At 39.4% G+C, this 16,462-nt stretch overlaps 2 protein-coding genes across 3 annotated transcripts in view; both read right to left on the bottom strand.

Moving 5' to 3' along the window:
- Positions 1-2,161, bottom strand: part of LOC106930816 (myosin-9-like) — a 34,987-nt gene extending 32,826 nt beyond the window's left edge. The window contains exon 1 of one of the 2 annotated variants that reach the window (XM_015008606.2): positions 1,829-2,161. The gene's annotated coding sequence lies outside the window, so the exon portion shown is untranslated. The remainder of the gene's footprint in view (positions 1-1,828) is intronic. The other variant, XM_015008605.2, reaches the window with a different exon arrangement.
- Positions 2,162-14,285: 12,124 nt separating this feature from the next.
- Positions 14,286-16,462, bottom strand: part of txn2 (thioredoxin 2) — a 6,433-nt gene continuing 4,256 nt past the window's right edge. Inside the window, exons 3-4 of the mRNA XM_015008614.2 lie at positions 15,522-15,645; positions 14,286-15,437 (exon numbers count right to left, since the gene is read on the bottom strand). Of these exons, the coding sequence (XP_014864100.2) occupies positions 15,321-15,437; positions 15,522-15,645 (241 nt within the window). The 3' untranslated portion in view covers positions 14,286-15,320. The remainder of the gene's footprint in view (positions 15,438-15,521; positions 15,646-16,462) is intronic.

Raw genomic sequence — 16,462 nt, 5'->3', positions numbered from 1 at the left:
TAGCTGCACATCATTCGAGGAGGCCAGTGCCTACAAATTAGCGCGAGTTGCTAATGAGTAGAAACTGGTATGATGCGAAGAAAGTGTTTCCATTGCAGTTTTACGAATTACACCAATTTCCATGCAGCTGAAAAACCACCGCATCCCAGAGCAAAAACTTTTTGTAAAAATGTTTTAGAGTTTTTGCAAAACTGCCGTGTTTCCACTAAACAAATGTATTTTCGCAACTGCAATTTGCGCAATTTTATTGTCAATGGAAACAGAGTTTGTGTTCCAAAGTTTAAGCTTCTTCTAATTAGAGACTAGAGAAAGTTTCAGATCAACCAGGCTTTATACCAAGGTACTGATTCCCATCATTAAACACTAAAATGGGTACAGATTCCCATCGTCACCCATTACAATAACACTTTCAAAACTTCAGCTGGCGAGCTACAAGCATTAGGTTTGATACCTGAGCAGACAATGTTACTGATAAATGAGAAAACATTGTATCACCTTGTTACAATAAAACATTACAGACTCCTAGCATTACTCTAGAAAGAGCAAACGGACAAATCAGCACAGTAAACATATTCATTTGAAATCTGATACTAGTTTAATGAGTATTTTCGAATCATAAGTCTATATATTGATGCCAGAACCACAATACCTAGTGTGGGAGAATGTTTTTGCTGCTGCTGAAACAATTGTAGCTCTTATTTTGAATTGAAAAAATAGACATTTGTGTACATTTTTTTTGTTTTAACACTATAAATTCATGGTATTTTGCGACACTGTCTCTTAAATAGGATGGAAAAAATGATTTAGATTTATTCCAGCCACTGAATAACTGCAAAAAAAATTCCCAAAACGTTTGATGAAAATATCTTCTAAAACGGATATAAAGATAAGTGCATACATCATTGCAGAAAGATATTAAAAGAATGCAACTGTTCTCATTAATTAGTTGCAACTATTACTTTGGTATCATTTGAAAGATATTTTTGCCGATATTTTGCCTCGTTTTTTGTCATATAAGCTCTGGACACTTTATTGATACAGCTAATACTAAAAGAGACGATGAAATCTTATATAACGGAAATGTGACCTCGCCACATTCCCAACCAGATGAAAGCATACAGAATGTTTTATTCCGTATAATTTCAGGAATATGCCTAAAGATTCCTTTAAAAAGGTGCATGCGACGTTTGAGTGGTCCAATATATAGGTGTTGTTTGAAGTTAAGGCTGAGAAGGGCGGCAAAGAACAACTCCGTTTTATTTTATTTTTTTTAAGTCCGCCGGTAAAACGGTGACGCCATGCTGCCAGTCAGACATGTTACCAGCCACATACCGTGCCTGTCTCTGACCGCTACTCTTCCAAAACTTCAACCACAAGCTAAGCAATTGTCTGTTACCGAGCTTGAGGTTTTAAAAAGAAAACTCATCGTTTCACGTCCACCTGAGTTTAAACTCTTCACAGTGTTTTCCAAGAATTCATTCAAGTAAATCACTTCCTGCCTCCGCCGCCGCTCTGCAGTTTAGCTTCTCACCAGCTGCCACTGCTACGGCTGAGTTTGATGGCCTGTGCTCCCAAAATGGAACGGATTCGCACGCGCTTGTAATTTTAAAACAACCGATAAATGCGTTAGAGTTGCAAAGCGGAAGAAAACTACCGCTAAATCTCAGAAGGAGGTAACGCTCCACCCAGCTCGGTTGCTGAAGTTGCAGCGGTCAACTAGCGAACCGAGCTTCCTGGTTCACTGCACTTGCTGCTTTGACCAACCTACTGAATGAGTTATAAAACAGCACCTAGCTAAGCACGAGCGCCTAAACAGAGGTAAGCTTACCTGGTTTTTGGTTGCTGTTCGCCTTTCAGAAGATGGCTATCAACAACCGCAGGGCTCAGTCAGCGTCGCCGGAGTCAAAACTTCTTTTTCCTGTCGACAGCAGAGAGTTCAGACTAAACTACAGCGCTCGCTTCCTCCCTAAACTTCAGTCACCGTTTCTATCGCTTCTTTTTTTTTTTTTTTTTTTTTTTTTTTTTCTTCGCTCCCTCCTCCCTCTTCTGCCGTCTGCTTACTGGTTCGCCTAATTTCACTTGAGCCGGGGTGCGGTCCACGAAGAGGCGGGACCTACTGTTCACGTACAGTTCCGCCAGCCAATGGCTGAAGCTGTCTAATAATCCCCAGCACTTTCAGCCAATCGGATTCCGAGTAAGGCGGGCTCAAAAAATGATTGACAGCGGATAGGCGGATCCAAACGCCACAGAGAAAAATGAACTTGAAAAGAGTTGAGAGAGGAGGGCGGAGAGGGGATACCGATAAACCCCACGTTTAATGAGCTTGGTATGTGCATGCTTAGGATTTTTATGACCATATAAGTACCAGTCACTTTCAGGATGAGCTAGGTTATCCGAGGGTCTCCCCTTATGTGTCAGCGTGCTTTACTTTGAACACTGTGTGCTTTGAAACCAGCTGTTTGGTACTTTTGTGATCCAAATCTGCCAAAAAAGTTTAAATAATTCAATATGAAGTATTCAGTGACAAGATTCAGGAAGTTAGACATTTATACTACAGACCAACAGGAAGTAGAGCATATAAAGTAGAAGGAAAGTGAGATATGAATTTCAAAATGTTTTACAAATAAAAAAGCTCATTGTGCATTTGTATTCACACCCTCCCCTTTACCCTGCTATTTGTTTATATGGTGCCCAAATTGTCTGCTTGAATGAAGGTCATATTTGCACCTTCTCATTCATAGAACACATTTGTTTTCTAACTTGTTGAAAAAGGTCAGAGGTCAGAAAGAGAGAAAAGTAGACAGTGACAAGTGTTGAGACTTACCACTACTTCTGCAAATGTGTCTTAGTGGTAATGTCAAATCACCCAACCCTTTTGGAACCTGTTTCTACCAAGGGAATGAAACTATTTCATAGAAACAATTCATAGCTGCACTCTTGGAAAAAAAAAAAGTAACCCAGAAAAACAACAGCAAATTGTTTGATGATTAGCTAAAACTCTGCACTTTAGCGTGTGGCTAACCTTGCAGTGCTATGTGAAAGTATTCACACCTTTTTAACTTTTTCACATTCTGTCATATTAAAATCACTTCAATGTTTATTTTAAACATTTTATGTGATAGATCAGCACACAACGTAGCATATAGCTGTAAAAGTGGAAGCTAAAGGGTTCATGGTTTTCAAAAAGTATAAAGATCCCACAGCATGATGTTACCAGCACCACGTTTCACTCTGTGCATGGTGTGCTTAGCTTGTAAAAGTGCTTTCTTCTCTTTCACATTGAGGCTCTATGTCTTGTTGAAAAATCCCGATAAAATACGTTGCAGTTTGTAGTTCCAATGTGAGAAAATATATAATTTTAAGGAGTCAGAGAACATTTCAACCTTTTCCATTTTGCACAAATTGCAATACGTTCAGCTTTGTGCAAATCAGCTATTCTTGATATTTCTCTTAAAAACTTACATTTGACACAAGGACGTTGATCACACATACTATGCTGTGTTGTAATGTTCAATGATTTGCTCCAGTCTGTGAGACAGGTGAACCAGCCTTCGTGATCAGACATGTTTGCTACTCATGGGAACCGCTGCAGGTGATGATCTAATTAAATGAAGCAAAGGAAAACACTTCAACTGCCAAATCACACTTGACATTTGTTTTCGCCTAGATCTTTGGAAAGCTAAGAAAAAAAATGCAGTATACTTTAAGAGGGGAGGTAGTGCGAGATAACACCTTTTTATCAGTAAAATCAAGTTCTAACCAGGAAATGCTTCAAATGAGCAGTAAAAGGAGGAGTTTTGTGTTGGGGGAAGGCCGTGGCTTGGAAATGATGGACAGAAGCGTAATACCTCTGCTGTGCTGAATGGGACGGCCCTAAATTAACCCGTTTTCATGCAGCGGTTCTGTGGGATTCGTACTGAGAGAGGAACTAAAGGCTCAGAGCCAATTCTGCTATCACAGGCAGCAGGGAGACATTAGCAAGGTAATTTAACTAGTCCTCAGATTTAATATGAAACATAAAAAAAAACCTGTTAACCAACTGTGAAAATAGAAGTAATAAATTAGTGCAAACCATCCAGGCATATTCGTGCATTTCACTGTTTTATTTTTGAGCAACTGTGAACAAAAAAAAACACACTGAAACACATTTGGATGATCATAAAAAAGAAATAAACAAACAAAAAAAAAAAAACAATATTGTCAAGACACCTGAGAAAAAAAATAGCTGTAATTAAACTTAGTATGTTAAACCTGTATTTGTTTAGATGTAAATTAAATTAGAAGCATGATAATGAACATGAGAGGCTACAATCAATTCCAAAAGTTCATGCAGTTTTTGTGATAATTAAAATGATCTTTCTAAAAAGCAATGATTGCTACAAGAAGAACTTTGAAGTTCAGCATTTTAAAAGACAACACACTTATGTCCGGAACAGACAATGACCCGTACAATGGAGCAGTGTGTCACAAGCTAGCTGCTTTATTAGCAGCTAGTTGCTTCAGCAATTTTGGATTATACTGTATATTTGGAACATTTTCTACCTTTAAAGCAAACTTTGTACATAATTTCTTATGTTGAATGTTTAAACTTGACGAATGTGCACGGTCATTAAAGCCATTGGCATAAATTAAGTTCCTAATGGAAGAACACCACTGTTGACCTTTTGACCTTTGACCTCATCCAGTCCAACAAAGACTGTTGTAATTCAGCTTTTTGAAAAAGCAGGTGCCGTAAAACTTTCTGCTGTTGTCTCCTGTTAGCAATATCAACTAAAAGCTGTATAAAAACTTAAAGTAATATGGCTGCCATTTTAAGCTGGCCTCATTTAACACAGGCTTTGAGGTCAAGTAGCTTAAAACATTCTACAGTGGTTAGTATCCTGCATATTAGCATTGTATCTCACAAATTTTAAAAATTTCAAGCTAAGTCGTAGCTAAAATGAGCTAAAACAGAATCCCCTGTTGTAGACTAACAGCTATGCTGTAGCCTACAACAAAGTTACCTGTTAGCCAGAGATTTTTTCATTGTTCCAAAAACTCACTATGTATTTTTCTGTCACAGGTTAAGTGAATTACTTGATAACTTCAGTTAACATCTCATAATATCCAGACTTCTGTCCCAGTTACAAGTTGGGAACCAAACAGGATGTGCTAGCTTGCTTTATTAAACTAGTTGATGACAAAGTGAACGGATACCAATGCTACCTAATAATAGAACATTTTGCAAATTAAGACACTAAATTTCAAAAATAGGTTTTGCGAAACACACCATGGAAATAAATCCGTTACTACTGCAGCTATTGCTATGTTTTAGAAACGCAGCAGCCATATTGGATATTAAGAGCATAAAGAGCAGCAGTAATGAGAAACATCTTTCCTTCCTTTCACTCCTGGAACTCCAAATTTAGGGGAAAAAAAAATATTTTCTTGTCATTCAAAACATACCAAACTGACAGTCATCTTTCTGATATATTAATATTTTTTAAATTCCAGGAAATCTTGGGATTTATTGCTTGAGTTGACAAGAATTTATGTTAATCTTTGAGAACCAGTGATTTAAAGGAATGAGGCGGTTCTGCTAAAAAAGAAAACAAAAAAAAGAACTTGACTTGTCGTTTGTTTTGTCTTCCCGCTGCACTGCAGTGAGTCCCACCAGATAAGAGACAGGAATAACAAGACCTGGTGCAAACACAGCAGGAAGCCTTTGCATAAACTACACATCATTCCCTGCAACTCACAAACAAACAAACAAAAAAAGAAACATTCTTCCCCCGTTTTGCTCCCCCAACATCGCAGCGGGATATGGCTGGTGCCCAGTGGCAAACCTAAAATCACATTTCCAGCTTGGTGTGTCATGTTTGCTCGCGGCCTGCCGACGTCACAGGAATGTTTCCGTTGGCTTTCCTATACGTTCAGCAGCTTGGCAGAAAACGGTGGCTACCCGGCGTGCCTGCCTGGAAAATTCAATAACTTTTCTCCTTCCCCTATAGAACGGATGGGAAGTAGCTAAAATATCAGCTCAGAGGTCAGAGGTTGTGTGTTTTCTTGAGCGAGACCAGATGCTCATGAGGGGTGGGGGCAAAGAGGGGATAAATATAAAGTATGTGAGAACAAAAATTCAGAAAATTTCCTTTTCATCAGTGTAAAAGTGACAAAAACAAACAGAGAAGGGGGAATGAACGGAGACCTTAGAGTAAAAAAAAAAGAAAGAAAAAAAGGCAGGCATGAATGACCAAATATGGACACCTCTGACCTCAACGCCTCCCTCCCTCGCTCCCTCCTTCCTCCTCGCTAGGTTGGTTGTAATAGCAGCAGGGTGTGTCTGTAATTCAGGGTGTGTTTCAGCGAAAAGCCATTATATCATTCACTGCAAGAAAGGAGCCCATTCAGAGACCACACGGTGATGGAGTGCCGCTCTAAACCACCTCAAATCCCCCTCCCCCCACAGTCCATTCCCACCCAGTCAATTACTTTCGTGAATTCATGTGTGTGAAAATTCACGCACGACTTGTTTGGGAGGGAGTCCGGGCCGCCGTGTGGTGTAACCTGGATAGAGCCCAGATTCCTGTCAAATCTGGGAAGGAGTGGCTTGGCCCGGATCTCTTTACCTGAAAAGTTCCTCTGAGCTGTCATTATTTCTGAGTAAGACTGAACTTCTAAGAACATTTATGTGTCTTTTTCGTCGTCCGCACCGCACAGCCTCCGGACGCCTTGAGGCGAAAGCGTTTGTGTGCAGCCAGAGTACGAGGATTATTTATGAGCAGCTGGTGAGATAATGCTGTAATGTCTGAGTGGGTGGATGTTTACGCGGACTCGTGTCCTTTGCTCTCATCCTGCCCCTCACTTCTCCGTCTTCTCCTCACTAATCAGCACACAGGAAGTATTGATAAGACGCATGTTGACTCACAGAGAAGGAGGAATGTGGGGTAAAGGAAAGACGAAACACAGCTCATCTCTTTGTTTGCAAAGATTCCTCCTCATTCATCATCCTCATGTATGTGTTGCAAAAGCACCAACAGTCCCTCTGGTAGTACATGTATGTTTTTTTGTTTGTGTTTTTTTTTTTTACTTCAGTGTTCAGAAATTTTCTATAAAAAACTTGAAAATGTTCAACTTTTAAAGCTCACAAATTTTTTCTAGAAAATTTCTGAGATCTCTGTCTGAGGAAAGAGCCAACATCGTTATCAGCCGATATCTTACAACATATTGGTATCGGTCCGATAAATAAAAAGGGTAAATAAATATAACTCATGTATCGCTACCTTTTTAAAATAATAGCCAGTCATTTTTTTTTTTACCAAAAGTGATTAGGGAAAAAAAAAATCACCCACCTCTTATTTTCCAAAGATCTTTTAGATTAAGTCAGTAATGACAGAGGAATTAATATTAGAAATAGATATCGGCCCAAACTTTCAAATTGGTGCTTCCCTACATGCAAAGGTCTGCAAGTTGCTGCAAATGAATACTTAGCATAGCCCAGAACAAAGTATCCCTAAACTGTTATGCCTGGTGGTGGCAGCATCATGCTCTATGGGTGCTGGTAGAGTTTATGGGACAATTCTACTGGAAACTGCAAAACACCTGAGACTGGGACAGAAGTTGAACTTCCAGCAGGACAGCAAACATACAGCCAGAGCTGCCTGGCATTAGAATGACCTAGTCAAAGTTCAGAAGAGATCTAATTTGTGGGAAGCTGTAAATCGACGTAAAGGCACTCTTCATACAGTGTGTTTTGGAAAGAGGAAATGGGTCAAAATCACATCTTTTAGATGTTCAAAGCTAGCTGAAGCAAACCCCAAAGACAGGCAGTGAAAGGTGCTGACTCTGGGGAACGGGCAGTGACGGAGGGGCTGCACTTTTCAGATTTTTACTTCAAAACAATCCATGTTTTAAAAACAAAAAATTAAAAAAAATTAAAAAAATCCAGTCATTCCAAAATCTGGGTTTGTAAACGTGACGAAAACTTCAGGTTGCATGAAGAATCTCTGCAGCACTTTTGAATCAGGTAAACCCGACAACGAGGAAGGCAGCCTGTGTTTAAACTGCAAATATGCCTCCATATTTACTGTCAACACAGAATCATCTGAGGCCCGACCAGATCTGACTGCTGCTACAGATTTAGTCTAGTTCACACACACACACACACACACACACACACACACACACACACACACACACACACACACACACACACACACACACACACACACACACACACTTCCTCCTTCCATGAGTCCCCACAACTCTTTTACTTAATGCATTTTTGGCCCGTGACATAAGCAATATCATTTCAAACAAACTCACAGCAAACATTGTCTCTGAGAAAAAGCAGGCAAACAAACAAAAAAACTGAGACGGAAGAATTCTGGCAACTCTGAGTTTTGCTCAGCGGCAGCAAAGCGAGAGCCGCTGGCTTCCCCTTGTCTCTTTTTTTTCCCTTATATGGTCACAAGAGTGGTTGGGTAGGAGAGAGAGAGAGGGTGGAGGTGTGGTCTATTGTTTTTGGCGGAAGAAGTGAGGGACTTATGAACCTTTGGTAGCTGTCGTCATCACCACCGCAGTCAGTCACCCGTCTTTCCTCCGTATTGAGAGAGGATGAGTGTCGGATGGATTCCTGAGCTTCAGGGTTGAGGCCTTCACTCGGGTCATGTCAGAATACGCTCTGATTGGGTGAATGATGCACAAAAAAAAGGGACTGCACACAGAAGTCCAGACGCAGGAATGTCTTTTATCTCTCAGTAGTTTTGTAAATCTGGGCCAGCAGCTTCTGTCGCACCTGCTTATGTAATGCCGGTGGAATTCCCCCCTATTGCTTTGTCTTTGGACGCAGCTGTGCATGAATACCTACCCGCTCTCTGTTTCTTTTTCTTTTTTCTTTTTTTTTTTGCGATGATCTAATCTACAGCGGCTCATGAGCCCGTCTATTGCGGGCTCGATAATGACATGGCTGGATTGGGCTGGGAATTTTTTATTTCTTTTTTCTGCCTAGAAAGTCATGAGAGGAAAACTGATGATGAAATTGTGACTGACTTGCTGCCACAGCCGTCCGCTTCGGCTTCACATGACTTCACTTCTACCACGGCGTGTTAGGGACACTGTCGATGGAGAAAAAAAGAGCGCATTTCCGCAAAAATAAATAAATAAATAAAAAGCTGAAAATTTTTTGATTAATCTGAAGAATTTTCTACTTTCTGAGTTTGAATGTGCTCCGAAAAAGCTCCGAAACGCGACGTTTGAGTTCCAAAAGTCGAACATTTTCAACTTTTGTCACTCAGAAAATCTCCAAGAGTCGAAAATTTTCGACTTTTAAAACTCAGATGTTTCCGATTTTTTTCCCCTAGAAAATATCAGCTTAATGTCAAAATGTCTGAGTATTTTCTAGCAAATGTTCGACTTTTTCAAATTCAGGACCTGAGAGTAGAAACGGCTCTTTAGGCTACAAAGGTTGCAGACCCTTCATTAAAACCACTTTTGTGGTTGAAAATCATTCAGGACCTTGATATGATAAAAACATCGACACACTAAGTAATGGAAGATGTCAGACTGCGCAACTGGTACTTCAGGGTCACATCAGAAAAGTCTGACAGAGAAGTCGGTCCAACAACTGAGGGACAGAAACATAGGTGTTAATAAAGAGTTAATTTTGTAACAGAGTCGGGGGCTTAAAGGGGAAAGGAGAATTAGACGATTATAATGGTTGCAGCTATGTGACTGAAACAATTAATTGTGATTAATTGGTTACTGAAATAATCGTGAACCAATTTCGTAATGGATTAATCGTTAACCGTTAACTAGTGTGCAGACTCAAAAACTCTGCACACTAGTAATGGGACAGTTATGGGAGAATGGGACAAAATGGGAAAAAGTATAAATACTTCAGCAAGGTGGGCAAATTCTCAGCAAAACATTTAGTTTCTGTTCTCATTGGCTGAAAGTTGCGCTCCAAACTCCTGCGTCGTCCTGTTATTAAAATTTGCTTAGAGCAGCAATGAGGCCAAAACAGCACACAAAATATAAACATTTAGCATTTAATATAAACACCTTTGTCTGTAAATAAGTGTTAGTCAAAAGTCAAGTGGCATAGTTTTAGATTTTAGTTCAGATTCACTAAAGGAATGCCACATTATTAACATTTTAAGCAATAACATGACTTTCGTTTAAAAGAGGAATTTAATTATGTATTTGCACATTTTGCTATTATGAAAGAGACTTAAGTGCTTAAATAAAAAAAACCCTGTGGAATGTGCCATTTTTTCATCCAATTAATAATCAACAGATTAATCGTTTATTAAAATAATCGTTAGTTGTAACAAGCTTTTCCCATCATTCTTTCACGACAATCATACGTATTCCCATGAACTCTGATCAAATTTCCCCTCTCTGTCGGAGAGAAGCAGCACATCCCCGCAGAATGATACTGCCACCACCATGTCACGTCTCAACCTAATCTAACCTTAAAAGAAACTTGTCCACAACTTTCTCCCTGGTAACTTGTTACAATCGACTTGAAGGCCTTTTTAGAGTAAAAAGGGGGTTAAACACCAATGCATGCCACACTTTTCATATTTTTATCAGCTGAATACCTTGTTTACTTTTCCTTTCGCTTTTGTAGCTGCGCGCTACTTTGGGAGAATGGGACAAAATGGGAAAAAGTTTAAATACTTCAGCAAGGCGGGCAAATTCTCAGCAAAACATTTAGTTTCTGTTCTCATTGGCTGAAAGTTGCGCTCCAAACTCCTGCGTCGTCCCGTTATTAAAAGGTTAATTATTCACAGCAGGTGCTGATAAATCGCCAGCGTCTCTTTTTTATCATCCGCAGCCATGGCAACTTTTAAACAAAGCAGAAATCAAACCCATTTTCTCTGGAGAAAGAAACAGATACTGAGTTTCACCCTGAGGTCAGAGGGTGAAACTAAAAATGAAAGGCTGAACAGAAAGCAGGCCTTCTTTTGTTGTTGTTGTTCTTAAACTGTGTAAAATAAATAAATCAAAATAAAAAAAAATAAATGCAGTTCCATGTGGGAGTGGGGACCTGTAGAGGAGTGAGTAAGAGGGCAGACAGTGCTGTTGGAGGGATGACATAAAAACAGTAATTTAGAGATGTGATATTTAGTTAAGTGGAGGGTGGCGCGTGGGCGTTTCAGGAGCGGCGATGAGAGCTTTTATGGCGGCCGGAGCAGCAACAACAACGAACAGAAAAAACATGTTCAGACACACGGATAACAGAGCGGAGGCGGACTAAATCTCTACAATCTGATAGCTGGAGAGTTTCTGAGAACGTTTTCCTAATGAGAAGTGTCACACTACCAAACGAGGAGGCGACCTTTGACCTTCTAAACAGTTGTGCATTTTCAATTTCTATATTCTTGCAGAAAAAAGCACAATAGGAATGTAACATCTCAATGGGTTCAAAGAAGGATATTTTTAATAAAAAAAAATAAAACATTACAGTTTAAAAATGTGGACTAATTGATGTGTAAAGAGACAACCAGATTTTCAATACACCGTGTAAGAAAGAAGATTCAGTTTAGCCTAGTTTCTAGTGCAAATAGCTTAGAAGGAGAGAAGAGGGGAAAATTGTGAGTCATTCAATTTTGAGGGAAAGTTGTTATCAAATCAACCTGTCATATGCATGTGTCAACAAATTCCTGCACAAATCAAATTCCACAAATGACTCCATGGTTGAAACATGGAAGCATGCCATTGGCGGACTGACAGGAAAGATGTTCACAGAACAGGACAGAAGCCTCAGGAAGGTGGATCAGCATGAGGTGTGGCAAAAAGCACAATCTGCAGTTACAGTGTGAAATGAAAACAACGTGAGATGAGATGAGCAGAAACGAGCAAACTGGAAGAAATCAGCTGAAGAAATGTGGTTTAGGTCCAGAAAGTAATCCACCTATGATATCTGTGCTGCAAAAAGCACAAAATCCCACTTTGGGTCTACTTTTTAGTGCAAATATTTTAGTAAACTTGAAATGTGACAAAACTAACTTACTAGTAGCTTTTCAGGAAGATATAGGAGCCTGTTTTAAGTGAATAATTCCTTAGCATTGCTGAAAAAGTTCTAGTTTCACTTGAATTGCTACAAATGAAACGTTACTTGTAAGTTAGTACACTTGAAATAAGATAATACTAGGATACTCACACTAGAAACTACCGTAGTCCAAAAGTACTTGGTAAGATTGTGTGTTTTTGCAGTGTAAAGAAAATAACTCAAGGTTCCAGCAGGTTGAAGGGAAGCAGACGGAGATTGTGGATGATTGGATGAAAGCAAGACACAACAATGAGCGGCAACGATGGAACATAACGATGTAAACCAGCACATTGTCACAGCAACTGGACGCTGACGGGCAAAATACATACAATATGGGTTTAGTGATTATAAAGTAACTTTTTAGGATGAATGAAGAAAATGTAGAACAGTCTGGATTGTAAAACTCTTGAAAGACGATGGTGAAAATAGAAAAGGTTTCCCTCCTATAAAGCTGACCTGTCAACAACTGTTTGTTAGCGACCAAAAAGTTCACAATCGTCACTGAAACTACTCGACACTGACAAAATCAATGATAAATAAAAAAAAAAAAATTGCTGAAAATTAACCAATGAAAAAGCAGGCATTGCTTTTGAATTCTGGGTAAACAAAATCTTTTTCCTTTTTTGAACTAATGAAACTGGCATGGACAAAGGTACCACAATGCACTTCTTCTCAATTTGACCTAAAAAAGAAGTCTAATGGGTTTTAAGGTATATCAAGTAAAAATATTGGCATTATTTTTGGCAGGGTTTTTGTAGAAAGGCACCTAAAATCCCCACTTCCACCCAGCCGTAAAGACCCCCTGACAGATTAAACAGACCTCAGAGAGGTTGGGCACAGTTCTACCAGGAGCCAAGCAAGATGGGGCCCCATATTTTACAAGGAGGAATGAATGCAGAAAGAATTTGTAGGAGAAAAAAAAATCAGCTGAACAGGAGCTGGAAAAGTGGAAAGACTCTTCCACTGCTCAGAATAAGCATTTCGAGGTTATAAAACCTGCTAAAAGGTAGGGCGGAGGAGACGAGGGGGTGCAGCGAGTAATAAATCTGCACCAAGCTGCTTGAGTTTTACAATAGTCTTAAATAATAAAAACAGCTATTAAAACTCCTTCTTTATGCTCTACTATAAATGCTGGAGTGCTAAAACATTTCTGATCTGGTTTCAGCAGAAATAAGATGATTGGGATCATCACCGTGAAACTTCTCTCTGCCTCAAAGGACTTGAAACTCCGACTCAGTAGGGACCGAATACTTTTATTTGTAATTAAATTCAGCTGTCATTTACCTTCCATTTCCCAATCAGAAACTACTTTGTGTTGGTCTATCCAGTGGCGAACCCAAGAGGGGGGACAGTGGGGACCATGGCCCCCTCTGAACAAATTATGTTTATGTCATAGACAGGCATACAGGGTCATCTTCTTCAGAGAAGACGTAAGTGTATAACAGAATAAAGAAAGTTATTAAAAATAGAGATAATTAGTGCTGTCAATCAATGAAAAAATGTAATAAAATTAATCACGATTAATCACCATGCCTAACATTGTAAGCTTGAAATATAAATATGCACACAGTTGTGGTTCTTGGAAGAATAGCATCTCCTCCTTCAGCCAATTAAAATGCAAACAATTATCCATTTTTTTCTTTTGTTTTTGCAGCAGCAGAAAGCAGGTAATGTAGCTCAACGGCAACTAAGGGAAAGTTACTCCACCACACATGCATAAAAGTAGTAGCAAATGTGTTCAGAGGACAACTGATAGATAAGATGTAATTTATTTTCTAGTTCTTGGGTGCCCCACCCCTTTCTGATGCCGCCCTGGGCAACCGCACATATCTAAAACCGCTACTGTATGCACATTTTCAAAATGAAAATGTTTTATTGTCTCAAACCAAACATGTCTGAAGAATTTCAGTTTTCCAAGGTTTTTTTTTTAAAAGGAATTAATTTAACTTTAAATATTAATATAAAACTTAGGTGAAAGTAGGCAGTTTGATTAATCTGTGTATGTGAAATTAACATGTTAAAAATTTCAGATAAATCACATGCGTTAACATCGACAGACCTAATAATTATATAATTTTGTTTTTTTTTAGTTGCTCTGGCCTGAAATTTTGTCTGGTCTGGCCACCACTAAGGGAATTTTCTTGGGCCACCACTGGTTCCGTCACGTAAAATCACAATAAAATATGCCGTTTATGGTGCGGAACAAATGTGAAAACATTCAGGGTCATGAACACTTTGGGCTCTGGAATAGGGGGATGATGTCATTTATTCATGCTGCAATAGGCATAATAAATCCACCTTCTTCAAATATAGAACATCTTGACTCCTTTATTACTTCACTTGGTCATATGTTTGTACATAGAGTCCATTTTAGTAATAAACTAAAACTAAGCTCATGTTTGCAATTCCTGCTTGCCTTCAGGTTCACAGTCAGGACACAGAGAAATACAGTCACATAGACACACACACACACACTCTCTTTCTCTCTCACACATCCATCTTCTCTTCTCACATTATGAGGCATAACGGTGTAAAATGACCAATGGTGTACCTGGAAGATGTTAGAGAAACACCACCCTCTTGTGGACAAAAGCAGGAATTACAGGTAACAATGTCACATATTCATTATCTTCTTACAATCAAATCTCCTCCACTGCTAAAAACTATAAACGTTTGTCCCTCTTATTAATATGAACGAGTTCTTGTACAGACATCTTTTCCAACAGTGACAGAACAGCTGGGCGTTTCTATTACAATAGATTCATGGAGCCATCACATTTTTCAGAGAATTCGAAACAAAATGAGCTAAAATGTTGAAGAGCCACGATGGAGAATTAGGGCCATGCTAAATTAGCAAAAATATAAAATTATGACAATAGAGTCACTAAATTACAAGAAAAGTTGTAATATTTTGACTTTATTCTCATAATATTAGGATTATTTCGAAAATGACTTTTTCATATTAATAACTTTATTTTTGTATTATTTTTGCTTTATTCTAAAAAAAAATGACTTTGTTCTCTTGTAATTGTATGACTATTCTCATAATTGATTTTTTTTCCCTTAGTATGGACCTAATACTCCGTCATAAAATGCAAACACCCATCACTGGACCAAGAAAAAAGAGAAAAAGATCGAAGCAACAATCCACAGCCTGTCTAGAGATGAATGTGAGCGCTAAAGAGTTGGCCAAGTGAGACTGCGGCACCGCCTGCCTGACATGCCATGATCTTAGGTAACAGCACCATAATGGTGGTGCACGGCTAGGGGGGGGACTGCCGGTTTATTGTCCAATGACTTTGCAGACAAATGAGTCCAGTTGATCATCATCTTTGATCCCCACAAAGCGGTCGACGACATCTCCTCCCCTCATGGCGATGACTGTAGGAACAGCAGACACCTGGAGAGGCACAGAGACACCTCAAGCTGAGTCAAGCCTTAAGTTTCTCAAGCAGCAACACGTTTGGTTTAACAGAGTACTCACCCCGTACTCAATAGCTAAGTCTGTGTGATCGTCGATGTCAACTTTTGCCATGGTGACGCGGCCTTTCTGTTTTGCAACGGCCTTCTCCAACCTCGGCCCGAGGATCTTACAGGGACCACACCATCTAAAAACACCATCACCACAACCACTGTGAGTAGCTGCTTTTACATTACAAATGTGCGCAAGACTTTGTCGATATTCCACTAATGTCAGAAAGACATAATTTCGCAACTGCCGTGTTTTCATTATTAAAATCACACATGAATAAGTTTGCTCGTGCAATGAGTCATTAAAAAACATGCCACGACATCAGCCTCTTACAACTTCCTGTCGTTTTCTTCGTCATTTCCACCACTAGTAGCATCTGGTTGTTGATCACAAGACTTGTGCGATGCTGGAGTCTTTAAGCAAATTGCGACTCAATTTGCTTAAAGACTCCAGTACAGATGATGATGATGTACAACACTGATTATCTCAGAACCAAGAACTCAAGTGGTTTCTGCCGTCATCAAGCAAAGTGTTGTGAAAAGTAGAAGGGAGCAACTCCTGCCTTTTTGTTTTAGGTCAGAACGCTATTTAATGGTCCGGTGTATTCAAGACAGTGTTTCCACCGCCAGTTGGACTCGTACTGGACAGGTGGGGTTCAACCTACCTTGTTCTACGCTTCGTTTTGTCCAAAGGGTCTCGACCCTCTGCTATTGAGAAGCGATTGCTTGCTAGAGAAGTGGATTCTGTTGAACTTTTAAACAATTAGATCTGACTTTACCCAACTGCAAACGTTTGGCTGTGACGTAGTAATGTGTGAAAGAAGCTATGAAGTTTAGTGGAAATTAGGTGCGCTGTAAACAATCGCCCCGCACTGCAAAGAGAGAACTTTAATTGTTCAATATTTGGAGGCGTGGCCAACATGTACTGAATGGCTTCGTTCACTTCCTCCGGTG

Source organism: Poecilia mexicana, unplaced genomic scaffold, assembly GCF_051168715.1.
Source record: "Poecilia mexicana isolate PSO_F unplaced genomic scaffold, ASM5116871v1 scaffold_8, whole genome shotgun sequence".
NCBI classification, from domain to species: Eukaryota; Metazoa; Chordata; class Actinopteri; order Cyprinodontiformes; family Poeciliidae; genus Poecilia; species Poecilia mexicana.
The sequence above is the reverse complement of the archived record's forward strand: the minus strand, read 5'-3'. Positions and strand labels throughout refer to the sequence as shown.